This window comes from Trachurus japonicus, chromosome 14, assembly GCF_045865225.1.
Source record: "Trachurus japonicus isolate A0001 chromosome 14, Traja_1.0".
Classification (NCBI taxonomy): Eukaryota; Metazoa; Chordata; class Actinopteri; order Carangiformes; family Carangidae; genus Trachurus; species Trachurus japonicus.
In genome coordinates, this window is record NC_140920.1 from 2,150,559 (window position 1) to 2,178,476 (window position 27,918).

General features: G+C 40.6%; 1 protein-coding gene and 1 long non-coding RNA gene across 5 annotated transcripts in view; one reads left to right on the forward strand and one right to left on the reverse strand.

Annotated features, from left to right (window-relative positions):
- LOC146973998 (uncharacterized) overlaps positions 1 to 27,918 on the forward strand; it is a 127,042-nt gene that overhangs the window by 70,870 nt on the left and 28,254 nt on the right. The gene's annotated exons all lie outside the window — the stretch shown is intronic.
- aff4 (AF4/FMR2 family, member 4) overlaps positions 1 to 27,918 on the reverse strand; it is a 67,269-nt gene that overhangs the window by 15,703 nt on the left and 23,648 nt on the right. For 2 of the 4 annotated variants that reach the window (XM_085796978.1, XM_085796976.1), the window contains exons 2-13: positions 22,871 to 23,003; positions 16,152 to 16,744; positions 13,599 to 13,905; positions 11,007 to 11,045; positions 10,728 to 10,814; positions 8,665 to 8,692; positions 8,468 to 8,528; positions 8,239 to 8,331; positions 6,145 to 6,289; positions 4,165 to 4,975; positions 2,793 to 2,944; positions 1,001 to 1,083 (exon numbers count right to left, since the gene is read on the reverse strand). In XM_085796978.1, the coding sequence (XP_085653104.1) occupies positions 1,001 to 1,083; positions 2,793 to 2,944; positions 4,165 to 4,975; positions 6,145 to 6,289; positions 8,239 to 8,331; positions 8,468 to 8,528; positions 8,665 to 8,692; positions 10,728 to 10,814; positions 11,007 to 11,045; positions 13,599 to 13,905; positions 16,152 to 16,744; positions 22,871 to 22,999 (2,528 nt within the window). In that variant the 5' untranslated portion in view covers positions 23,000 to 23,003. Of the gene's footprint in view, positions 1 to 1,000; positions 1,084 to 2,792; positions 2,945 to 4,164; positions 4,976 to 6,144; positions 6,290 to 8,238; positions 8,332 to 8,467; positions 8,547 to 8,664; positions 8,693 to 10,717; positions 10,815 to 11,006; positions 11,046 to 13,598; positions 13,906 to 16,151; positions 16,745 to 22,870; positions 23,006 to 27,918 lie in introns of those variants that run through there. The other 2 variants (XM_085796979.1, XM_085796977.1) reach the window with 2 other exon arrangements.

The following is a 27,918-nucleotide window of genomic DNA, read 5'->3' on the forward strand; positions in this document are numbered from 1 at the left end:
ACCTGGAAATGTATAAAATTGCACAAGAACCCTGTAAATTATTTCTGTCAAAGTTAGCACGTCCATTTTGGCGATTCATTTTAAACATTTAAAGCGTTCATTAAAAAAAATTAACGCAATTAACGTTGTTTTGTCTACTGTGTGCAGGCAAACCAACCAAACCGATGTAGTGAAGCAGCTAAAAGCTGTTTTAATTCCTGCTGTATCGCTGTTAATACGTCACTTTATTAGGTTTAAATATTTTTTCATGCAAGAAAGTGAATGTTTAGATCCTCAATCTGTGGTCAGTTTATCCAAATGTCTGTTTGCTCATTTCGGTCAACCTGCGTCGTCATCCCGGGGGAGAAAACCAGCAGATTAATTTACCCGCAGGTTTAAATCTTGGTCTCATTGATTAGTTGATTAGTTGATTAGTTGAATGTTTGTTTAGTTGTTGATTAGTTTGTTTAGTTGTTGATTAGTTTGTTTGAATGAAAAGTGAAGCTTCTAAAAACTGTGTTCAAAGTTTAAACAAAGCCATTTAAATAGTCTTTGAATTTAAATATACGTTCTTTGTGTCTCTTCTGCATTAATTTGATGAATTTACACAAATAAATATTCCTTAGAAGCTTCATTCATTCGACCAATTACAGAAAATGGTGCGATTAATTAGTCGTTTTTTAATCGATTGACAGCCCTATAATAAATACAGACGATTTTAGCATTGTGTAGTTGAACACATAACACGTTGTAGTTAAATAATAAATGTAACAGAGCAGCGACGTCATTGGAATAAAGGTTAACGAGTGCAGCTTTGACTTTATGACGCTCGTTATTCTGAGTTTATTGGGTTTATTTAGTAAATCTTAAGAATAAAAGGAGAAAACAACATCTGTGGAAATTAAAGCGCTGCTGTCACGTCCAGTGGTGCAGAGGTGGGTTTTTTTTGAGAGTGATGATGATGATGATGACGAATCGATGACGACGATGAACTGCAGGGGAAAACAAGAGGAGAACTCACTCTTTACTGCTGTTTTTATGAGACAGAGACTTCTCCTCCAGTTTGCATCTCTTGCTCTCTGGCTTGGCGCCTTCTTCATCGTTCTGCAGAAACACAGAAAACACAAAAATTACATTAAAAAGTATTAAAAGACACATTAAAAAAGGTGTGTGTGTGTGTGTGTTAAGTGTGTCAATGGACCGGCCCCACAAGCGATGTCACAGATTTTTACTAAGTCAGACAACTGTGGGACAACGACAAGGAGCATGAGCAAGCAAAACTGTAAAATTCGAAGATGCAGGACAACGTTCGGTCAATCCTCCCCCCTTTCAGTGCTGCGTAGATACACACCTATGGAGTTCTTTACCACCAGAAATCAAATCCCAAACAGAGTTAAAGATGTTCAGTGCTAGAGCTAAACATTATTTTGCATTATTTAAAGAAAACGTAATGTTTATGTTGAAAACATTAATGCACATTTATCTACTGAACATGAAGTTAACAGTGTAACTCTTCAGTACAGTCGTGAGCGGTGATTTAAATGCTGCAATCAATCAATCAATCAATCAATCAGCAGCGTGATCACAGACCTCGATCACATGGTTTCTGTGATGTCGTCCGGCTATCATTGATCATTCAAACAGGAAATGGCTACATTTAAAGATCAATCAAAGGATTTTATGAATCGATAGTGGATCTCAGATCGATATCAATCGGAAAATAATAGATTTTTTAATAAACCCAGCCCCGTCGGGGAGCGTGCACTCGCTCCATCTAAACATGGAAAACAAACTCAGTGAGGATTTGAGTTCACGTCAGAGAAGACGATGAGTTTGAAAGAATGTGGAAACAATTTCTTCATTATATTAATGACTTGTGCAACAACTGTGGGACAACGACAAGGAGCATGAGCAAGCAAAACTGTAAAATTCGAAGATGCAGGACAACATTCGGTCAATCATCCCCTTCAGTGCTGGGTAGATACACACCTATGGAGTTCTTTACCAACAGAAATCAAATCCCAAACAGAATTAAAGATGTTTAAGCAGCAGCAGAAATGTGAACATTAACTTCTCTCAAGTCACTAGTGTCAATACAGCACTTTACTAATGTTTAATGTATTTAATCTGTGCAATTTCTTAATCAAAATTTTGTAGCTGTGTTTATTTATTCATGATACCTATTCACTGTATTTGTATTACTGCATTTATTGTAACGGTATTCAGTATCTTTTATCCTTCTTTAGCCTGACCAGGGACAAAGACGTCTTGTATGCATCGCATTTTTCATTCTTTGTGGCAATGTTGTATGTATCGTCCCTGTTAAATAAACATTAAAATAAAAAAATTAAAAATAATGTAAACGCCTCAGAGGAAGCTAATCTGACGACGTTTGCACTTTTAACTGTTGTTGCTGTTGTTGTCGGCGTTGTTACAACCTTATGACACCTTCCTGCTCTTTCTCTAGTTTCACAAAGCTGCACAAATCAAAAATGCACAATCATCATCATCTAAATGGCACAAAAGAGAAACTTCCAGGTTTTGGATCGTCACCAAAACGTAATCAATTGTTCCTTGGCCTTAAAGCAAAGAGAGAGGAAGAGAGGAAGAAGCAGAAACGAGACGAGACGTTACACCGCGGCCGCTGTAACTTCTTTCAACACGGATCAGAATCAATCATTCGACTCGCAAGGTCACAGCGGAAACGTAACTCAGGAAAACAAAACAGGAGGTTTTCGTTAGTTAGTTTTTTACAAATTAAACCTAAACGGTGAAATGAAACAGAAAGTGAAGTGGAGTGAGATCTATCGTACCTTGTGTTTCCTCTTGGCCTTGCTGGAGCTTTTCTCTGAGCTCTGTTTGCTGAAGTCTTTCCCGTCCCTGTCCAGAGAGTCGTCTCGCTCCACTTTTATCTCGGCCGGCTCCTTGTACGGTCGACCGGGGATCCTCGACAGCAGAGTGAGATCTATAGGACGAGGAGGAGGAAGAAGAGGAAGAAGAGGACACGGTTGAACTTGTTTCAAAGGAAAGAGGAGCTCACTGACTTTGAATCGATTCAATATTGATTCATTAAGAGATTTTGCCTGGTTATGTTACGACGGGGATTTCCACAGAACTAAATTCAGGTGTCCTCTCTTTTCTTGAAATCATTTTTCAGGACTTTTACAGGATGTTTTCAGCTACTTTGGAGAAGTGTCGTGTCCTTTTCTACACCTTATTTTGTTAATTTAACCTGTTTGTTCAATGTTTCTATGTTTTTTTGAGGCTCTTTAACTTAACTTATCTATGAAATAATCTCTGACATGCTTTTAGAAATGATGACTAATTTATCAGAGAACAACACAAACACATGTTGTCTTTGTTTTTAAACGAGGCTCCTCTATCTGCCACTCAGCAGAAGACACAACACTGGAAAAAAGAAATCCTTAGCGGGGTCTGAAAAAGTCAAATATATAGAGCTCTGGTAGCTGATGTCAGCATGAGATAAGTAATTTTCAAGCTTTTCCAGGACATTTGACTTTTTTCCCTCATTTTCCATGACTGGGAAATGATAAATTGGTCAAACATTTTCCAAGTTTTCCAGGATGTGTACTAATGCTGCAAATTGAACAAAGATAAAACTCTCTAACACGATGCATTATTTAAAGAAAATGTAATGTTTATGTTAAAAACATTAATGCACATTTATCTACTGAACATGAAGTTAACAATGCAACTCTTCAGTACAAGTGCTGCAATCAGTCAATCAGAGCGTGATCACAGACCTCGATCACATGGTTTCTGTGATGTCGTCCGGCTATCATTGATCATTCAAACAGGAAACGGCTACATTAAAGGATCAATCGAAGGATTTTATGAATCGATGTCGGATCTCAGATCGATATGAATCGGAAAATAATTTATTTTTTATAAACCCAACCCCGTCGGGGAGCATGGACTCACTCCATCTGGACACATGGAAAACTAACTGAGTGAGGATTTGAGTTCACGTCAGAAGAAGACGATGAGTTTGAAAGAATGTGGAAACTATTTCTTCAAAAAAAAACTGTATTATTTTTCCTTAATGAGTTCCCACTGTATCACATTTGTCACATTTACCTGGAACTGATTTCTGTGTTTGTGTTTTTGGTTTTTAAGTTTTGTTTGCTCGTGTGTTGTGTTTATTTAATTATTAGGGTTAGTTACCTATCTTGACGAGCAGCACCTGCTGCGGCGGCGGCCGGGCCGGGTAGCGCTCCTCGGGGTCGCTGAGCGGCGACAGCAGCTCCTTCTCCTCCATGGGCGAGAACACGCAGACCGGCGTGCGGATGCTCTCCGTGTACTTGGGCGTCTGCGACGACGACGGGATGCTCTCGTTGCCCTCGGAGTCGGACGACGACGAGTCCGTGTCCACGAACTCCCGGGACTTCTGCGAGGTCTTGGTCGGCGCCTTGGCTTTGCGTTTGTCCACGGTGGCGGTGACCGAGGCGGCGGCTGCAGCTGCGGCGGCGGCGGCGGCGGCTGCTGCGGCGGCGGCCGTCGGCCTCGGCGACGACTTGGGCTCCTTCTTGATGCTGGGCTTGCGGGAGCCCTTGGTGGCGGCTTTGGGCCGGTGAGGAGGGATCTCCGGCGGCGGCTCGCTCTCCACCCGCAGCCCGCCCTTCGGCTCCTCCACCACCGGCGGCTTCTCAGACTTCTTCGGCTGCTTCTTGCCGACGCGGATTCGCGGGTTGGCGCCGCCGCCCTCGCTCTGCGCGGGCGACTTCTGCCGGCCGCGGCCGCCCTCGGCGCCCTTCTGCGCCGCCCGCAGGTCGCGGCTCGGCGTGGGCGCCGCCGAGTCCTTGGAGCCGCCGCCGCCCTGGCCGCCGTAGCCCCGGCCCGGCCCGTTCTCACGGCCTTCCTTCTTGCACTTGGTGGTCGGGACGTTGTTGTTGTCGACCGGAGACGCCGGCGAGAACTGCTTCGCCTTCTTGAACCAGTTGTCCAGCTGCCACTTGTTGGCCATCGGCTGCTCCGGCTGCAGAGAAACACACACAGGGAGGTCAGAGGTCGACGTTAAAACAAAGACGCCACAACACAGCTACGGCCATGTTGGTAGAGGACACACAACATTAAAAGGATAGTTCAACATTTTGTCGAATTGGCCCATTGCCATAATCCCTATAGTCATAGTAGTAGGTTCTTTACCTTTAATTGTCGGTGCAAGCTGTTTTTAGAACGGCGGAGCAGAGCCGTGAGCTGCTCAGAGCTACGCTACGGAGGCTCATTATGGGATTTCTTGGTTTCCCTCATCAAACTCATCAAATACACAATCCAACAACTCCACAACGCTCTGGTGGAGTTGTTGGATTGTGTATTTGATGAGTTTGATGTCTATCTATCTATCTATCTATCTATCTATCTATCTATCTATCTATCTATCTATCTATCTACAAACAAAACTTAAAACTTTGCCCACTTGAATCCATGTGAACCATGTTTTGTTTAGTGCACAGCTTCAGTGTTGGTGAGCCTAGGTATAAGCTCTTTTTGTTATAGTTATATATAGAAATATATTTATTTTATTTCATCCAACTATCTATTAACCCTCCTGTTGTCCTCCTGGGTCAAGCAAGGAAGGAAGGAAGGAAGGAAGGAAGGACGAAGGAAAAGAAGGGAGGAAGGAAGGGGAAAAGGAAGGAAAGATAGAAGGAGGGAACAGATTGGGTTAATTGGGTCAAAAAGGAAGGAAGGGAGGGAGGGAACAGATTTGTTCAAGGAAGGAAGGAAGAAGGGAAAGGGAGGAAAGAAGGAAGGGAAAAGGGAAGGAAAGAAAGATGGAGGGAGGGAACAGATTTGTTCAAGGAAGGAAGGAAGAAGGGAAAGGGAGGAACGAAGGAAGGGAAAAGGGAAGGAAAGAAAGATGGAGGGAGGGAACAGATCAGGTCAATTGGATCAAAAGAGGAAGGAAGAAGAAGTAAGGACGAAGGGAGGGAAGGAAAGAAGGAAGGATGGAGGAAGGGAACAGATTGGGTCAATTTGAACCAGAAGGACGACAGGGGGGTTCAAATATTAAAATATAAATATGAGCATTGTGATTCTTCTGTATTTGCATCTATGTGCTGTATCATTGATGCAAAATAAAATGAAAAAGAAAAAGAAATAAAAACGATGCAGGTCAAGGGGTCGGGGGTCGGGGGTGGTTACCTCGGGGGAGGCGGGCCTCGGGTGCTCGTTGGCTTCGCTGTCTGTCGTGCTGCTCTCGCTCTCGCTGTCGGAGCCCGAGCTGCTCTCTGAGCCGCTGTGGCTGCTGGAGTCGTCCCTCGACTGCTCCGCGCCTTCACTGTTGTTGCTGCCGGAGAAGATTCATCATCATCATCATCATCATCATCATGAAAAAGGTGTTCGGTCACATTTTGATCCGACTCAATATTAAGTATTAAAGGGATAGTTCACCCTAGAATGATATTTCGCTCATTATCTACTCACCCTCATGTTGACTAAGGGCTGGAAGAATTCTCAGAGTCCACCGTCCCTTCTCTGAGTTACAGGGGGTCTTGGCGTAGCAGTGCATGTCCATATAACGGTTGCAAAGGGACACCGGAGCTCTTCGTAAAAAAACACACGCAAAAAAACATCCAAATACCTCCATGATGCTCGTATGTAATGTCCGTCTTGTGCTGAAGCCCCAAATTGCGTAATTGTCCCGAAAAAAATTAAATAAGTCTATATTTTAAGCTTGTTTGTAGCGGAAGCTTCTCGAAGCTCCTCTTCCTGGTCCGTCCAAATCTCGCGTGATTTGCGCCGGCGTCAGCATGCGTCAGTGCGGTTACTGCGAATCACGCGAGATTTGGACGGACCAGGAAGAGGAGCTTCGAGAAGCTTCCGCTACAAACAAGCTTAAAATATAGACTTATTTAATTTTTTTCGGGACAATTACGCAATTTGGGGCTTCAGCACAAGACGGACATTACATACGAGCATCATGGAGGTATTTGGATGTTTTTTTGTGTGTGTTTTTTTACAAAGAGCTCCGGTGTCCCTTTGCAACCGTTATATGGACATGCACTGCTACACCAAGACCCCCTGTAACTCAGAGAAGCCACGGAGGACTCTGAAACTTCCTCCAGCCCTTAGTCAACATGAGGGTGAGTAGATAATGAGCGAAATATCATTCTAGGGTGAACTATCCCTTTAAAGTATTTGTATTTAACGTCACAGAGATCCAGAAAAACAGCGCTTTTACACCGATTAATAGGATTATTAATTACAGTAAATGATCCAATAGTAGCCCAAACTGACCCGTCTTCTATCAGGGACAGACGTCTACATGGGACAGGTTTTTACTTTATTTAATTTAGAACAAATCTTCTGCTCAGTGAAGATGAAACTTGTCTCCACTGGTTCTGTTGTTACAGTTTAAAAAGAGTCAAACCCAGTCCAGTACAGGAGACCAGAGTCTGCTTGAGACTTTGAGGCTTTTATTAGAGAATTAACAGTTTTAACATAAAGAGAAACCAAATAAACTGTATTTCTGATCAAACGGAAATATGAATGCATGATTTTATAAAGTGTTTGAGACACCGTTTGACTTTCTTTCCAATTCCAACACCGAAACATAAGCTGATAATAATAATAACATTTTAAAGGGACAACGAGGAGTTTCTATTTGGTTATAAAAAAGTCTCATATTAATGTGGATGAATCTACGTTACCACTTGTTAATGGTCCATTTTAGATAAATCTATGGTTTTGTCTCTATGGTTATTTTGTTATTATTAGTGGTGGTGGAAATGCTGGGCGAGCCGACCAGCGTTTCTTTACTTTCGGTTTCGCGGCGAGTCATGAGAATAACGCCGCCGAATCTCCGTTTATGGTGGGAACTACGACGGTATGTGATCGTCTTCCAACCTCTGACTTTAATTCTTGATGAATGAAAACATGAGTCTGTCTTGCACCGGTCAAAGAATTTCACGGTGCGGAGGCTCATAAATGTAGTGTGGAAACACTTCGCTTTAACAAAACTCCTCGTTGTCCCTTTAAGTTGTTTATTTATGTGTCACACCTGAGTGGCGGGTAACAACAACAGAAAGGACGGTCTAGCCTTTTTTTTTTTGTGTATTTGTCATTAAATGTGTCTCGTAATCCCACATGGGATGGTCCAAAGTGGTCAGACACAAAAGAAAAATTCATTCATTCAATAAATATGTATGAATAATGTTTTTACTTTTGCATCACAGCAGCCTTAAATCAAACTTTAACACCTCCCCTGTGACCGTGGACTGAACCGTGAGTTTTTACCTCGCTGACGTGTTCCTGGACGGGTTCTTGGACGAGTCCTGTTCCACGTCGCTGTCCTCGCTGCTGCTCAGCTTCAGGTCGTCCTCCAGCCGCCTGAGGCACAGCAACAACAACAAACATTATTATTATTATTATTAATAATATTTACTCTTTATTCCAGCTGCTTGTTGCTGTCTGGAGTTCCTTAATTCATCATAAATATTTGTTTTAGCGTCTCTAAAGTACTTACGTGGGCTGGTCATCGCAGGTTTTGGACTGGTGGCTGCTGGAGCTCTTGGAGGAACCTCGCTCTGACGGAGAAGAAAAGACTCGTCAGCAGTTTGTAATCATAAATGAGGTGAGCTTAGATTTAATTATATGTACTTTAAGACGTCTAATGTCAAGACTTGGATCTGAAATATGTAAAAAGAAAAACAAAATACTCACTGTGTCCACTTGGAAACTGATGAGAGTCCTGAGAGCATAAAAATGAACAAATAACCCAAATTAGTTCATAGTTACTAACAATAATTATAATTCATGGTCATATACAGGTGCATCTCAATATAGAATATAAGTCAATTTCCACTAGTTCAAGTCAAATAGTAGCGTTGTATTGAGTATTCAGTTCATATAGATAGTAAAACTTTTCAGAAGGCCAACATTTACATATTAAAAATACTTTTTTTTTGTAATATTCAAATGTTTTGAGGTTCTGAGTCATAATCGTTACAATTAAAAGGAATTAAACAAATAATAAAGACATTAAATGTTTCATTCTGCAGGTAATGGATCTATTTAATGTTCTAATTCATCGAGATGCACCTGTAATGAGATAAACAGTTTGAAAACTATTCGAACCTTTCATCAGATCAAACATTTATCAATAATTAACTCTCTCTCTCTTTCAGGTCACAGAGTTTCTCTGGTTTGGCCTCATGTGTTATGTAACGTCTGTGTTAGGATCATCATAAAACAACAAGCAATTCATCCTTAACTCATTGGCTGCCATTGACGTCTATAGACATACGTATATATACTATTTTTATGATAATTCTATTTATTTCTATAATTTACAGGTCGTGCATCGAGCAGAGGTCATGTGACAGCATAAACGTACAAAAAAGTTCATGCATTTTTACTGATATTTGTAAATAAATTATTATTTTGCCATCAAAAGTCCTTTCTCAGTGCTGTTTTTGTTTGTCACTGTTCTGCTTGTCATTTTCTTTACACAAAAAGTTCGTTTTCTCAGTGTTTTGGTCAAAAACTGGTGTTTTTGACGAAACCAGCCGATGTTCTACTGCCATTTACTAAAGAACAGAAAAGGGAAGAAACACATTTTTTCTTCCTAATGAAAGAAGAGAGTCTACTCTTTCTCTTGTTTAGTTTAAGTGTTTACATACTCATAGAACACATTATTCTGTGGGTCTTATAAGATTGGTCAAAATGCTCCAAAACGGCTGGCAGCCAATGAGTTAATTAATTAATTAATAAATAAACAGTGGTGGACAGTAATGGAGTAAATTTACTTGAGTACTGTTCTTAAGTACATATCCAGAGGATTTGTACTTTACTTGAGTATTAGATTTCTTTGGTACTTATTACTCTTACTTGAATACATTTCCAAGACAAATATTTTTACTTTTACTCGAGTTAATTTGTAGGAAGGCTGAAAAGTACTGGTTACTTTCAGGTCTGCTCTTTTTTTTTCTCTAAAATCCTATTGGACACAAGCTGTGTTTGTCAGAGAAGGAAATCAGCAAACTTGGCGTGCTCAACTCAAAGTATGAACAGGTGAATCGGGTGCCAGTCCAAAAAAATTCAAAGTCAAAAAAAGAGTTGTGACAGCACTCACTTAAAGTTGAACACTTTTTAATTCATAAAAACTGCTCGGCAGCGAGAAACGGACGGTCCGTTTCTCGCTGCCGAGCAGTTTTTATGAATTAAAAAGTGTTCAACTTTAAGTGAGTGCTGTCACAACTCTTTTTTTGTCAGAGAAGGAAACCCTAACCCCTAAAAGCAGCACATCAGTGCAGCTGCTTTCAAAGAGTTCATTCTCACTAACAAGAGTTAAAAGCTCCTTACATTCATTTAGAAACAATTAGAGTATAATATAATTATATATATTCTTGTTTTATGTTTTTATGTGTATGTTGTGGAGTGTCTTGATCTGTTTTTGTGCTTGTTGTCTTGGAGAGGCCGAAGACAAATTTCCACTACGGTGGACAATAAAGTGCTTCTTATCTTATCTTAGTAATTCATTGATGTGAAAAATAAGAAATTTACTCTTACTTTTACTTAAAGTAAATTTAAAAGCATGTACTTTTGGATACAACATGTGGACTGAGCTACTTTTACTTGTAACGGAGTACATTTGGACCAGTAGTATTTGTACTCTTACTCAGTACTGGTGGATCGGGTACTCTGTCCATCTCTGTAAATTAATTAACTAATTAATTAATAGTGACATATGATCATTTGAACGTTGTTGTGCGACGCTGACTGACCTTGGTGGGGAATGGAAACTTGGAGGGCTCTGTTTTGCAGGGGGTGTGGATGGCCGTCAGCGGAGGGGGCCAAGACTGAGTCATTTCCTGAAGGAAGGCAAGAAAAACACACACACACACACACACACACACACACAGAGAGAGGGAGAGAGAGAGAGGGAAAAAAATGTGCAAATGAGTTGTAAGGTGTGAGTAACACAAAAAGCTTTCTCAACAACTCCAGGCTTCTCTCTCGTCTCGTCTCGTCTCTCTGTCTCTGTGATGTTCGATGTTCGTTACCTTGAGGATCTCGTCGACACAGTTGGCGTCACCGGGGCCCTGAAGAAAGAAACATAACAACATCATGATGAGCACATGTGTGTGTGTTTATATATATATACAGCTCTGGAAAAAATTAAGAGACCACTCCCAAAATGATCAGTGTCTCTAGTTTTACTATTTATAGGTATGTGTTTGAGTAAAATTAAATTATTATTTTTTTGTTTTATTCTATCAACTACTGACAACATTTCTCCCAAAATTGAAATAAAAATATTGTCATTTAGAGCTTTTATTGGCTGAAAATGACTAAACTAGTCTAAATAACAGAAATATCAAGTCTTTTTAGACCTTGAATAATAATAATAATGCAAAGAAAACATGTTCATATTTATTCCTAAACAACACAGCAAGAATATTTTAACTCAGGAAGAGTTTATAAATCAGTTTTTGTGGGATAATGTTGTCAATGTTTAATCCCAGCAGTGGTTTTTATTTATAATCTTCCTATAAAACCAGATGTGGTTCAGGTGATGAGCTCATCAGTGTCTCATTAAGTAGAATGAGTTGTGTTTGTGTTGGTGTTTAAAAAAGAAAAGAAAAGAATGACATGTAGAGATGCTTTTAAGGAACATTTGTGAAAGTGGGCTCTTGTTTTTTTCCAGAGCTGTATAGTATATGTACATGTGTGTGTGTGTGTGTGTGTGTGTGTGTTCATTAACAACATGATGTCAGAGCAGCAGGTGAGAGGCGGCTTCCATTTTGAGTCCATGAGTCAGTCTATAGGCATTTCACCGAGACCTCGACCATGTGTAACACACGCTGTGGGCCGTAACTTCACCGTTATTACCTCATTATGAATAAATGCACTGTTTCAAAAAAAGAAAAAGAAAGAAAAAAAAGAAGAAAAAAAAGGAGCGGCCATTTTAAAACCTCCACTGCTACAGATTAGGGATGTCACCATTACTTGTTTTCGCAATTAAACGCCATGTTTAATTCATCTGAAAGCCGGAAAACATACAGGCGGATGAGCTCAACTCGTACAGAACGAAAACAAAGTTACACAACAACCTCGTCTGTGACTTTAAGTCTGAACTCGGATCTTTATACGACCTACTATTTGAAAAAGTGCAATCAACACCGCCTCGAGTCGGAAAGATCCCACTCGGTGAAGTTGGAGGAAAAGAAGCGTCGGTCATGTGACATCGCGCAACAATCTGCACCGTGCAGAACCACGTCACCGTCAACGGTAAAACGTCAATTAAAAGCATTCAAATGCCAAAAATACATTAAAACGTTCTCTTCTAAATTGTTTTTGTGCCTTTTGTAATGTTTTATATGCCTTAGTAAAGCCATTTGAATGTAAAGTTTCTTCTTTGTACGGCAGAGTAAAAGGTAAATGAACTGAAACTGGGTTAAATTACGTTAATGTTAATTTACCTGAATTGGTAGGAATTTAAATGTTTGTGTGTCATCTGACACGGCTTCAGCTTTCAGTGCAACTTGACAAGTTAAACATCGTTCACTTAACATTACATTATACGGACGAGAAAAAACTAAACAAATGTCTCTCAAACTTTTGTTTTTAGTTGCAGTTTGTGATCAAACATGACTGACACAGCATGACAGCGATGACTTTTTTTTAGTCGTCAGACAGTTTCAACGGCCTTTTTCTCTCTTTTTTTCTAGACTTTCTTTTATCGGGTATATGCAGGAATCTTGAAGTTAATTTTAATATCCTTTTAAGACTTTTTCAAGACCTTATCAATATTTTTTAATACCTCACCGCCACTTCAAGCTGTAACCATTCACATCAGTGACACTTTTAACGCAACAGTTTTAATTTGTGATAAAGACTGTAGATCACTATGATGCAACATAATTCAAAATAGGCTAGGATGATAAATCAAAGGCAAAATTTATCAAAAAATAAATAAATAAATCCATTGCTCCACTCGCTCGGCTTGGATGGCAATGGTATCAGAGTACCATTTCACTACTCGGACAAATTTAAGACTTTATAAAGTCGTGAAAAGACTTTTTAATACTTTTTAAGGGTCTTAATTTTCCCAAAATTGATTTATCACCTTTTAATACTTTTCAAGACCCCGCGGATACCCTGTTTATTCTTTTTTTTGTGTTAATGTTTCCAGTTTTTACTTTTCCGGGTTTTATTAAAATTTTTTAAAACTGTATGTTTGTTTCCACCCGTTTCTAATTCTTACTGTTAAATGATTTGCTTTTATGTAAAGCACATCGAGTTGCTCCTCGGTATGAAATGTGCAATATAAATAAAGCTGCCTTCTCTAGTCATGAACTTCTTCTGTCATTTGGTTTAGATGACAATTAATGACTTAAACATTTCAAACATTTCCCCTGGGGGTTTAATAATTGGTCATAGTATATTAATAGACACTTCATATATTGTGTGTCTATAATTAGTTATGTCATTAAATTTTGCCTTTATGCATTCATAGTGTTGTGAAATTAATGAATGCATAATAACTGTGATAATCTATCGCCATTATTTCTCAATAATAAACAATAATCCAACCTATAATGGTGCCATCCCTACTCTACTCCAGTTGTGTCTGTAGTTTATTATCGACTCACCTCCACAGGCTGCGAGGGGATCTTGAGTTTGGAAAGCGAGGCCTTGCCGTTGGACTTCATCTCTCCCATAGTGCTGCTGTGCGACTGTCCGCTGTAGCTTTCCGCCTGCGAGCTCTTCGGTTCCGCCGTTTCCTGGCCGTCCATAGGCCGCACGTAGGCCGTGGGTTTCTGCAGCATGGAGCTGGGCTTGGACATCAGAGACGGGGGGAAGGCCTGACTCGAGTGCTGTGCGCTGGTGAAGGAGGTGTGAACCCGCGACGGCGAGTCCCAGTTGGCCTCTCGGTCCCGCGGCGACTTGGAGCGGTACCTAGAGGGCGCCGGAAATAACCGGTTAAAATACATCCAATCCAATCCACTTTATTTATATTATAGCACATTTTAAAAAGTGCTAAAATAAAGCAAGTTAAAGTTAAAATACAGTAAATTAAAGGCACTAAGAAAAACATAAGATCAGATAAAACACTAAGAAATATAAAAAATACCATAAAAGACAAACAGAGACCACACAACTCTCATGTTGTATTAAAAGCCAAGGAGTAAAAACGAGTTTTAAGACGAGATTTAAAAGTATCCAGGGATAATTTTAAGATCCAGATGCATTGAGACTCTTGATAGGACGATTCTGAAATAATCGATTTTTAATTCAAATAATTGATTTGAGTTTGATGGTGTTATTCATGTACAGAGATGGTTATTTAGATAGATAGATTTATTATCATTGCATATAAAAAACACAACGAAATTTCATTTGTGGCACCACAACGTTGGATCAAAAGCAGCATAAAAAGTGCAGTGCAGATTTACGTTTTGTTTTTGAGAAATTAACTAGTGCACCTTTAAGTGGGCGATACAGGCCTTTTCTTTTTCTTTGTATTCAGACTCCAGAGAAGCTGTTGCACTGTGGAAGTGCATTTAAATGATATTTTCTTTTTTATTTGTTGGACTATTTATGTTAATTAATGAAAAAGCCATGTGTGGCAACTTAGAACAGTGTTTCTGCAGGTTTCACCTACTCAAATTTAAGACTTTTTAAGACCATTATGGATGAAATTTAAGACCTTTATCATGACATACAAAAACGTAGAAAAGAAATGCAGAGTCACAAAATGACTTGCAAAGTAAACTGGCTGCAATAAGCTGCGCGTTGGGTTCATTTGTAGTTTAAAATACATTCAATAAAACACAATGAAGTGTCACTGGAGCATTTTATTGAGCGTTTGAGGTAAGAAAATTAAGACCCGTCTATCATTTAAGACTTAGCGCCGTATCGCCGTAATTAGCTTAGCTCAAACACTGGAAGTGTATGGGTAGTGTTAGCCTACCTCCACCTAAAGTCGCTAATTAGCTTAGCTCAAACACTGGAAGTGTATGGGTAGTGTTAGCCTGCCTCCTACCCGAGCTGAAATCAGCAGTCAGAAAGCTGGTTTCATTTTAGCTCTAAACTCTGTAAATATTTCACTTTATCTACATTTCAAACATGTTTAGGTGAGAAAGTAGCCGTTTAGATCAGCAGTGTGTCGTTAATTTGTCTAAATACCAGCTGTTTACAATTTTGTTGGGACGAATTCGGCGCTACTCAAGCTAGCCGTTGTGACCAGCGCACTTCCGGTTACTTTCACAAAATAAAACACCCGTTGCCCTTTACAGAAAACCATGACGATAGAATTTGTGCTTTTACTTTGAAATAGGAAGCTAACCTACCCTCGATGTAGCTAGCTTGAACCAAAATAAACCGTCTTTGCTTGAACCCTCCGTTTTGACCGATCTCGTCCCGTTAGCGGCATTTGACCGCTCAAGATGCCTTACCGGAGAGTTTTGTCAGCTCTGAGACGAAGATCGGCCCGCCGGTTTCCGTTTAGAGTTGCTGAAGAGTTTCTCTGATGACTTTAGGTGGAGGCAGGCTAACACTACCCATACACTTCCAGTGTTTGAGCTAAGCTAATTAGCGACTTTAGGTAGGAGGCAGGCTAACACTACCTATACACTTCCAGTGTTTGAGCTAAGCTAATTAGCGACTTTAGGTGGAGGCAGGCTAACACTACCCATACACTTCCAGTGTTTGAGCTAAGCTAATTAGCGACTTTAGGTAGGAGGCAGGCTAACACTACCCATACACTTCCAGCGTTTGAGCTAAGCTAATTAGCGACTTTAGGTGGAGGCAGGCTAACACTACCTACGGTATACACTTCCAGCGTTTGAGCTAAGCTAATTAGCGACTTTAGGTAGGAGGCAGGCTAACACTACCCATACACTTCCAGCGTTTGAGCTAAGCTAATTAGCGACTTTAGGTAGGAGGCAGGCTAACACTACCCATACACTTCCAGTGTTTGAGCTAAGCTAATTAGCGACTTTAGGTGGAGGCAGGCTAACACTACCTATACACTTCCAGTGTTTGAGCTACGGGAACGGGAACGCAGCATTAGCCAAAACGACCGGATCGCTTACTTCTGCTTTAAGAGAATTGAGGATGTGATGCATTGTATAATCAAACTGAACCAAATCGTCGACTCTGTGAATTGTAATCGAACTGAATAGTTGAGTTTCTATCGTTACCTCTCCTTGCTGTGGTGCTGCTCGGCGGCGGCGGCCGACAGCGAGCTCCGCGAGTGGCTGTTGCCGCCGGACGAGCTCAGCGAGCCCTTGGCCGGGCTCGACGTGTGTGACGACGACGACTTGGAGTGCTCCGACGCTCCTCCTCCTGTTCCTCCTCCTCCTCCTCCTCCTGCTCCTCCTCCTCCTCCTCCGCTGCTGCTGCTGCTGCTGCTGTGTTTACTGGACTTCTTCTCCCGCGCTTCTCCTCCGTGTCTTTGGCTACCGCCGCTACCGCTAGAGCCGCCGCCGCCGCCGCCGCTCCTTCCGCCCTGCAGTCCTGAGCGTTTCTGGGATTGGGATGATGAAGATCCGCCTGCTGCTGAACCGACTGGGGTCCACTTGCTGCTCTGGCCGCCGCCGCCGCCGCCGCTACGCTGGTCCCCGCCGCCGCCGCCGCCGAACAGAGCCGGGCCTGATTTCTCCTCGGAGGAAGACGAGCTGTTCGAAGGTTTACCGCCAAGCTTTGGAAGTGTGTCACCGATGGGCTCTTTCATCTCGTCGTAATTGCCCAGCATGCTCTGAATACGGCTGGACAGTTTATCTTCCTTGCTGGACTGAAGAGAGAAGCAGAGGACGGGAGGAGTGACGGAGGAGAGGAGAGAGAAGGAGAAAGGAAAGAGAAAGAGAAAGAGAAAGGAAATTCATTGAGGGGAAAGTAAATGAGAAAAAAGGCAGAGCAGAGCAGAGAGAGGATGGATGGATGGATGGATGGAGGGGTGGGGGAGAGAAAACAGTCATTATGGGCACAAGTTCAACACTTCGGTTAATTGCTTTCTATCAAAAACAGACAATGGAAGAAAAAAAAAAGAAAGAAAAACACACTTAAAACAAGTCAAATAAGCAAAAAAAACCAAACAAAACGAGCCATTTCCACAAGAAGAAACTAATTACATCTTAACCTCATGTGTCGTGTCGCCTCCAGCAGCCTCACTCACATGGTTCGAATTGAATAAAATAATTGACTCAACATAAAAAAAAGGGATAGTTCAACATTTTTAGCGAATTGGCCCATTGCCATAATCCCTATAGTCATAGCAGTAGGTTGGTTACCTTTAATTAATTGTCGGTGCAAGCTATTTTTAGAACGGCGGAGCGGAGCCGTGAGCTGCTCAGAGCTACGCTACGTATGGAGGCTCATTATGGGATTTCTTGGTTTCCCTCATCAAACTCATCAAATACACAATCCAACAACTCCACAACGCTCTGGTGGACAAGTTGTGAGCTGCACATTCACCACGCTATGAGATAATAACACAACGTTACCACACAGAGTTGTTTTAGAGGGAAATACAGAGACTGTTGATGAAAAACTGTCCCTGAAGGCAACGTGCATCAGCGGTTTTGCATGAATTTCCCTCTAAAACAACTCTGTGTGGTAACGTTGTGTTATTCTCTCATAGCGTGGTGAATGTGCAGCTCACAACTTGTCCACCAGAGCGTTGTGGAGTTGTTGGATTGTGTATTTGATGAGTTTGATGACGGGAAACCAAGAAATCCCATAATGAGCCTCCGTAGCGTAGCTCTGAGCAGCTCACGGCTCTGCTCCGCCGTTCTAAAAACAGCTTGCACCGACAATTAATTAAAGGTAACGAACCTACTGCTATAATGACTATAGGGGCTATGGCAATGGGCCAATTCGCCAAAATGTTGATGAACTATCCCTTTAAAAAAAAAAGAAATAAAGGACACAATCAGCCACAGTTAAAGAGCTTCTTTTTCAAACTGAACCCAGATCAGCCCACGACCGCCTGTGAGCCACAGATAATCAATCAATCAATCAATCACTTCCGACCTGTTTGCAATCAGCCAACGACCGAAGATCCAGTTACACATGATGCAGCCTGCGTCCGACACACACACACACACACTCAGAAAGACGCTGAGGAAACACAAGCCGTTATCTGTTGGCAGGAAACGCTACGAGCTTGGTCATAATGTGCAACACCAACTCCTCCTCCTCCTCCTCCTCCCTTCTTTCTGGCTACACGTGTGAATCTGCAGCTGCTTCACCTTTCTGTCCCTTTTGTTAAAAAAAAAGACACACAAGTCGTTTCCAATTTGTAACCGAGAGCATTAAGTGACACTTTTATTGTGACGGTGCCACCAGAGTAGGGATGTCACGATTATAGATTTCATATGAATGTGTAAAATCAAATATTAGTCAAAATATAATTACATTACTAATTATTTACACTAAATATTTCTCTACCATTAATATATAACCATTAACCAATTATTAATCCTGCAGGGGAAGTGTTTTACCATAAATATTCAAGTCATTAATTGTCATCTATACCAAATGTTTAAGTTTATCATTGTTTTTTTTGCACAACTGACTCACTAACATTTAAATTCCTACCAATCGTATGTTACGTTAGGTAAACGGACCAGTATTTCTTAAATTTACCTTCACTCTGGCGCACATTTGCCTCTGTGTTTCCAACATAATCTTTTTTGGAAAGTGACGGTATTTAGGAAATCTTTACGATTAATTAACTGTGGCTTTTAATACCACGATTAATTGTGAAAACAAGTAATCATGACATCCCTACACCAGAGTTCAGTCCTGCATTTCCAAAGGGTGATTAACTAATAATAATAAAAATATAAATAATAAAAACAACTTATCATCATCATGTCGTAGCGGTGCCAGAGCCCGAGGTTTAAAAAAAAAAAAGAGAAACAGACGAAACCATTACACAGTTTGTCCAATAAACTCGGTGTTTACAAAGACACTGATTGCAACACAGAATAAAAACACACAAAAAGGTTGTGTTGCTGCTGCACAGTAACAACAGGATCACACCTCACACACTCACTAGTAGTGAAACTTTCCTCCTCCTCCTCCTCCTCCTCCTCCTCTTCCTCCTCCAACAACACGATGTTGACCAGAGGAACAAGTTCCAAGTTTAAGTTCCTGTCCCGGTGCCGAGGCCAGTTCCTGCCCGTCAGGAACTACGCTTCACTTCAAACGCTGCCTCACCACAATAGAAACTAAGAACAACTACAAAAAAAAAAACTACTTTTTCATCTTCTGCCAACTTCTCACATGCAAAAAAAAAAAAAAAAGAAAAAACTCCACCTTCCATTTTTCTTTTTCGTTTTCTTTTTAAACCTGTTGACCTGTCTGCTGCGTCAAAACACAACCGTGAATTTACTCAATGGACTTTTTTCATTTCCTGCGTTCAGAGCTTCAGAGCGACTCAGTTCCTGGAGTGACTCAGTCAGTCAGATCAGCACCCAGTCGTTTAAAAGGTTTTAAAAAAAAATGCATTAAGCTCCAGAAATCAAATCTAGTGCGTCTCTAATTTTCCCAAACAGATAAAGGTTTTTGTTTTTTCTTTTTGCTGCAGCTGAGTTACAAGTGCGTGAACTCTGCACCATAAAAGCGTAACTGCTGTGCTGGTCTGGTCTACATCTGGGAGGCCGCAGCTGCAGCTGTGTGCGCACACACACACACACACACACACACACACACGGCCTTTTTAATGCAGAACACAGTAAACTTCCACTTAGTGGAGCATGACAGAGAGAGGAGGGGGAAAAAACCAAAAAAAAAAAAAGAAAAAGAAAAAACCTGAGGCTTACATAAGACTCAGACGAGCAGAGCAGGAGGCTGCAGATACAGAGAAGCCACCGACTTCAATTAAAACACTTTGGCTTTTTCCTTTCCGCTTTTTTTTTTGTGTGCACGGCAGGATTATTCATTTTTCTTTTTCTCCAAATGCCTTTTTTTCTTTTCTTTTCTTTTCTTTTTCAAAAACAAAAAGGTCAAGGACTGTGCTGCCTTCAGTGTCACCGTGTGCTTTTTGTTTTTCTTTTTTTTACCTTTCACTTCTTTGTTGTGGTCCAACACAGCTCATCATCGCTCACCTCTAGGAGCCTTTTTGTCTATTCCCAACCTGTCAGGACACATTCCTCTCTGCTGCTGCTGCTGCTTTGATGTGCAGCTTTCTCCCTCTTTCTCTCTATCTCTCTCTCTGACGGAGGAGAGCAGCCACTTACCTCGGCTCAAATCTGGTTAGTGGCAAAGATTAGACCAGGACAGAGAAGTCAAATCCTCTTTACAATTACTGACTGGGAGCAGCTCGGAGCAGCTCGGAGCGGGGAGCTGGCTGGCCTACATCTCATCTCTGACTGCCGAGTGTCTATGAGCTCATGATGATGAAGACACACGAGGAGGAGGAGGAGGAGGAAGAGGAGGAGGAGGAGGAGGAGGAGGTGTCTTCGTCTTCTTGTGTTTACTTTTCCAGCTGCACTACAACACAACACAACGCAACACAACGCGGCTCCACGATGAGCAGGTGCTGAGACTCGACCGACTCTCTGAGCTGATGATCCACAGTTCATTATCTCACACACACACTCACACACTCACTCTTGGACAAACATCATATACTGTTGTATAGATTAGGGATCGATTGCCGATATTATGCGTTTTTTTTGTGATATCTGATAATAAATAAATGTATTTCATAGTTTTCTACAAAAGATTGAAGCTCTTTTCATTGCAGGTTTTTGACAATGTTCAAAAAACCAAAGAGTTTTCTGCATTCAGTCTAGTTCCAGGTGTTAGTCTAAATTTTTACTCAGGGTTTCTGCAGGTTTTTCACCAACTTAAGTAAATCTAAGACTTTTTAAAACCATTATGGATGAAATTTAAGACTTATAGCACGACATACAAAAACGTACAAAAGAAACGCAGAGTCACAGAATGACTTGCAAAGTAAACTGGCTGCAATAAGTTGCGTGTCGGGTTCGTTTGTAGATGTAAATACATTTAATAAAGCACAATGAAGTGTCACGGGAGTATTTCATTGAGCATTTGAGGTAAGAAAATTAAGACCCGAACACAATATTTAAGTAAAATTTAGATTTTCAAATGTTAGACGTTTTAAGATCGCATGAAAAAAACGCTGTTAGTGCAAATGAAGATCGGTTCTAAATATAATTTTTCAGTTTCCTTGATTACTAATAATAATTAGGGGATGTGACGAGATAAAAACGTGACGATATTTCTCATTTAACTGTGAAAAAGCACAGTGCAGCTGGTCCGCGGATCGGTTGATGAAAAAATAAAGGCATAAAAACTGCACGTATCAGCGGCTCTACGTTTGTAAAAAAAAAAAAAGGTCAGTCTCTGTTTGCACTTTCTTGCACTCTGTATCGACAAATAAGTACTTTGATTACAGTTTTGCACATATTGTTTGCACTTAAAATAACTAAAATACTTCTTTTTTTAATTTTAACTTTTATAATTTTTTAGTTTTAGTTTCAATTTGTGGAAAGAAGTTCAGAACAGTTAAAAGCTTGTGCTTAGGGCATGCATGCAAAGTTATAAAACAATTCAAAAATGCACCTGCATCGTTTTGTGACTCTGTTAAATAAGAAAGTCTGTTTGTCCAGTCTCGTATTCAGTCATTTCCTTTAAAGTAACGTTCAGAAAAAGCAAAAATCTTCGCACATCTATTTCCTTGGCATCTATTTCCTTTCCCTAGGTGTGTCGGAGGATGACAATTAAGTCCAAATTAAACAAAGAAGAGTTCGTGCACACACATGGCCAACTTGCAGAATTTATTGCGACGTTTCGGTACTGGACCTTTTTCAAGCACTAGACCGTTGAAAAAGCCAAAAAGTTGGCTATGTGTGCGCAAACTCTTGTTTGTTTAAAGTAATGTTAAAATATCGTCTCGAGCAGCTTGTTTGAGTTCTTCACTAAGGCCTTTAATCATCCATGTAACCCAGACCTGTTCACCGTGTTATTTGGGGTGGCCAATCCAGATAATGTGAAAAGTAGTTGTGAAGCTAAGTATAGCTATTTCCCTTTCAACATTGTTAGCCAGAAAACTAATTTTACAGTCTTGGAAATCTGAAAGTGCTCCTACATTTGAAATGTGGTTGAGAGAACTGGGAAATGTATTATTACACTTGGAGAAAATCAGGTATATTACTATATCTATCTGCCAAAGAGGAAATATTTTTTAAAGTCTGGCAACCTTTTCTCGATTTAATGTCTAATAACTGAATTAGTGCTATTCTGCCGTTGTGCCATACATACTATATGTCCTGTTTGTCTCATGTAAGAAGAAACTCTGTCAAAAAATCTGTACTGTTCTGTTTAGCACCACCATCTCATGTTAATATGTATCTATTTTTCTGTTAAAAAAGCAATAATAATGCCCTACTAATAATTGGTATTGGCCGTGAAAAAACCATATCAGTCGATACCTAATATATACGTATGTTATGTATCTATCTATCTATCTATCTATCTATCTATCTATCAACACGACCTTATGCTCGGCTGTGACCGTACTGTAAGAATGAAGTCAAACAACTATCACACACACACACACACACACACACACACCTGTAGGAGAAGTTTTTCCTCCTCTACCTCCGTCGGCCTGAAGCCAAACATTCCTCTTAGGTCGACTTAATAAAACTAAAAACAAAACTTCGACACTAAGAGCTCTGTGGGCGGTGACGGTGATGCTCATGCTGATGATGATGATGACAGTGCAGTTCCTCCTCCTCCTCCTCCTCCTCCTGCTCCTCCTGGTCGTATACGTGCAGCTCTAACTTCCTGTCCGAGTCGCCGTCTGTTGCAAAAAGTTCCTCGGGAAACTGACTAATCAAATCTGGGTGTCAGAAAGTGAACGTGAGGTAAGTAAACTCACCACTTTGTAAGGTTCAGGGAAGAGAGGGGAATTTGCTGGAAAGGCCTCTCCTCCTCCTCCCTGCTGGATTTCTTGATTTCTCCTTTCTCTTTCTTTCATTCGGAGCACATTCCGGTCCTCACGGTTCATGTTGCTAATAACACAAACACAACAACAACAACAAAAAAAGTCAACAACAAAACTAAAAAAAAAAAACTAAAGAAGCTAAAAAAAATATATATATTAAAAAAAAGCAACACGCTGAGGAGAAGAGACAATAAAACAGACTTATCTCAGAGCTTTTACAAGGATGCCTATTAAAAAAAAAGTATAAAAGCGGTGATGTGAAAGTGAGACGTTTAATAATAAAAAGGAAACACCTGATGCATTTAAAGGCTCAGTCCAAAGTAAAGAAACACAAACCCCTGCAGCTTTTCTTTTCTCTTTCTGTGCCAGTTCAGTTTTTTTTTCTCTTTTTTTTGCAAAGTAAAGTTAAAGTTAAATAAAAACCACTTTTTCCAGTCATGTTGTCATTAATCACCTGCTCTCTGCTCTGAGTCACAGACTTTTTATTTTTGGTTTTACCACAAATTGGACCCATCATTAGTTGAACTTGAAATCCCCCCAAACATCACCACAAACATGGAGGTGGAGGTGGTTGGGGGGAGTGGGGGGGGGTCACAGAGATCTGAGCTGTGGAGAAAGTCGTCTCTAATAAGCTTAGACCGGTCTAGACGCAGCACGGCGCCGTCGCCTGCTGCTGCTGCTGCTGCTGCTACAGGTGGAGCGACCGAACGCCGATCAACGTCGATGAGTTCATTTACAACGAGGTTTTAGGAGTAGGAACAGAAGCGTCTGTGTTTTTTAACAGGTTTCTGTTCAAATCCCAGTTTATGATTCATCGTGGGGCTGTTCGATTTTGCCCAAAAATAAAATCTCGATTTTCTTCTCTGAAAAACTGATTTCCGATTACAATTTTTTTGTTAAATGACAAACTATTTTTGACTCTGGAGCTGGAGACAAGGGACACACGGAGCTGAGTTAAGGTGGAAATCCTAAAGAGTTCCACTTTAATTTACAATAAACTGTAGGATCACCAGGTGTAGGAGTAGAAATAGAAACGTTGACAGGTTTCTGGTCACATCCCTGTGTATTAACTATTTGTTATTTTATATTAATCATTAGGAGTTGTGTTGTCTTGGGTCGTTTTGGTTCAATAAAGTTTTCTAAAAGTCAACGTAACTTTGATCGTTCAAGGCAACATTTGTGCAAAAGATCTGAAGCTCTCATCGTGTCATGAGATCGGTCACTGCGACTTCTAAAGGACAAGAAAGTTTGTCCTGAAGCACGATGAACTTCCTGCTGTGGCTGCTCTTAAAAACAAGTGTAATTAAGATTAAAGGGATAGTTCGACATTTTGGCAAATTGGCCCATTGCCATAATCGCTATAGTCATAGCAGCAGGTTCGTTACCTTTAATAGTCGGTGCAAGCTGTTTTTAGAACGGCGGAGCAGAGCCGTGAGCTGCTCAGAGCTACGCTACGGAGGCTCATTATGGGATTTCTTTGGTTTCCCTCATCAAACTCATCAAATACACAATCCAACAACTCCACAACGCTCTGGTGGACAAGTTGTGACCTGCACATTCACCACGCTATGAGATAATAACACAACGTTACCACACAGAGTTGTTTTAGAGGGAAATACAGAGACTGTTGATGAAAAACTGTCCCTGAAGGCAACGTGCATCAGTGGTTTTGCATGAATTTCCCTCTAAAACAACTCTGTGTGGTAACATTGTGTTATTGTCTCATAGCGTGGTGAATGTGCAGGTCACAACTTGTCCACCAGAGCGTTGTGGAGTTGTTGGATTGTGTATTTGATGAGTTTGATGAGGGAAACCAAGAAATCCCATAATGAGCCTCCGTAGCGTAGCTCTGAGCAGCTCACGGCTCTGCTCCGCCGTTCTAAAAACACCTTACACCGACAATTAAAGGATTAAACGAATCTACTGCTGCTATGACTATAGGGATTATGGCAATGGGGCCACTTTGCCAAAATGTTGAACTATCCCTTTAAACGTCAACCGCTGTGCTGCTATAGAACTGAAGCGTTGTGGAGCCTCTGACTCCGTTAAGAGGAAGTGAACGCAGCTCTCGGCCCCTCATTGTCCGTCTGTGTAGTGGAAACATAAACGAGAGGAGGATGTAGAGGATGTACAGACTCACACTACACCACACTACCGCACACAGACACACACAACATGGAATAAACACACTGTGCAAGAAAGAAAAACTCTCTTCAAAAGGCAAAAAGATTAATAAAAACTTCACATACGCTGTCGGCGAGGAGACTCTGACTGTTGCTGCACCTTGTTTAACAAACCAACTACTTACTACTACTAACACTATCGAGATTTGAAACCAGAGAGGGAGAAAGAGGCAAATTATCAGCGAGGCGTGTCGAGTCGACGGCCGCGGGCTTCTACACTGCCAGGGACAACAATCATGATTTATTTTAAAAGCTCGTCATCATGACAAAGAGCGATTATAAGAAGAAGAACGCTGCAGACTTTCTCAACTAGACTAAAAAAAAACAGAGACTTTTAAAAAATGACTGGGAAAACTGGGTTCATTTTGTGTCTCCATTGTGTGTAGACTTTGTGCAGTAAAGGACAATGTGTGTGGTAGATTACTGATCCCCTTGGTTCAGGCTTGAGATTTTGGTATCAATGGAAAGATTAGAAAATACGCTTTAAAATGATTCCCTAGTCAGAGTCATACATTTGATGGTTTTCGAGATGTGGCCGTTTGAATTACGATCTTTCACTCTCTTATTCCGTTCTAAAACCTGAGAAAATTGCAGTTAAAGTTTTTGCCAGTGACTCTGGCATCTGTTCCTGTACCACGTGATTACACGCACCCTATACGGTCCCTTGTTGTCATAGAGGCAGCATTCAATGACCCTCGGAAAGCAGGGAATCTCACAATTCAGATGCTTTTTACAGCTCGTTTCTATCATAAACGGTTCAGAAGTTGTCATGTTTTGTTGACATGTTGTAAAACATGTGCAAGCGTGTACGTTCGGTTTAGCATCGATGCCACGCTCTGTTAGCGTCAATGCTACTCGGTTTAGCATCTGTTTCTGTATCCGTCCCTTCAGAAGATATTTCATGTTTTGCACCGAAGCAGCACTCATTTTCAGAGGGTTTAAGTTGCAAGTCAACTTTAATCATCATTTACGTGCCTTTTCTCAATTATCTGGACTGTGAAACTTTGGGAGATTGTTTTTGAATGTCATTGCTTTGAAATTAGGGTAAAAAAAATTTTTTGATTTTCTATGGGTTTTCCATGTTATCAGCTGATTATCTAAAAATAGAACGTTGCGACTTCCGACTCATTTTGATGGAACGGGTCACATATGTTTATTATGTTATTTACCCTCCAACAGGAGAAAAGAAAAGGGACGATGTAAGAGAGATGTGATAAGTAATAAGGACAGGAGTGAAAAAGTGTTTCTTTTATTTCTTCAGATTTACTCTACTATACGGTAACTTTCTTTGAGAGTGTATGTTTATATCTGTTTCTACTGCCTGGTCAGGGTTTATACAGGAATCTTGAAGTTAATTTTAATACCTTTTTAAGACTTTTTCAAGACCTTCTCAATATTTTTAATACCTCACCGCCACTTCAAGCTGTAACCATTTACATCACAACAGTGACACTTTTAACGTAACAGTTTTAGTTTGTGATAAAGACTATATAGACCACTATGATACAACAGAATTCAAAATAGGCTGGGATAAGAAATAAAAGGCAAAGTTTATCAAAAAATAAAAATAAAGAAACCATTGCTCCACTCTCAAAAAACAAAAACAACAATCTTCTTTTCTTTTCTATGTACCGGTTCATCTTTGTTTTTTGATAAAATGAATAAATTCACACACTTTCACAATGTTTTTTAGGACTCAAACTCTTGGACAGCTAATTCAGAAAAAAATACCCTCAAAATTTAAGACTTTATAAAGTCGTGAAAAGACTTTTTAATACTTTTTAAGGGTCTCTAATTTTCCCAAAATTGATTTATCACCTTTTAATACTTTTCAAGACCCCGCGGATGGATACCCTGCTGGTGGAGAAGTTGTTGTATAGAGAATGTGAAGTTACGTCACGCCGTGGGACGTTGGGCGCCATCTTTGGAGGATCGCGGATGTAAACACTTGCTCGTCCCCCTAAAAAAAAGTTCCCCAAAGTCGCTTAAAAGTAATCATGGTGGGACAGTACTGCTGCGTAAAAAAATGCCACAGTAGTTTATGCACTAATACCAAAAACGAGATAGTTCAGGATGTCTGGATAAGTCAGTGGAGGGAGGAAATCTGGGTCTTAATAAGTTGTAGTTTTTCTGTGTACCTTGTTTCTCGTTAAATTTGAGTTTATCACGATACGTTCCTCCTTCGTTTCCCCTCCCCTTCTCCATTTCTTTTTTTTATTTTATTTTTGTCCGTCTTCCTCATCTCTTTTTCTTTCTCTTTTACCTCTTGCTCGTTTTCCTCCGTTTTCCCCACTCTGTTTACGTTTGCGTTCCTCCAAAGATGGCGCCGACCGACGTCCCACAACGCCAAAGCGGCATGACGTCAGCTTCACATTCTCTATACTGTTTGAAAATTGTATATGTGAAATGTTAAATATTGATATGTGGAATCAATAAAAAAACGTTAATTTTAAAAAAAAAAAGAAAGAAGAAAGCTGCAAACGGCCGACAGAGCGATCTCCTCCGGGATTATTAAGAGACGACGAGGACAAGGAGGGTGTTTTCTCTTCTATTCTTACTAAAAGTATGACTAAAACCATGAGAAGCAGATGGGACATTAAACACACACACACAGTTTGTGTTTTTACTGGTGGACGCTGAATGAAAACAGCTCCAGGTGACTCTCTGGAAGCTTATCAGTGAAGTCTAAACAGTCATTTCCCAACCAGCCAACCAACCAACCTCCCTCCTCCTGACTGACTGACTGACTCAGCCTTTTGGCCTTTTACCCGTTTTACATCATCAACGCCGCAACAACCA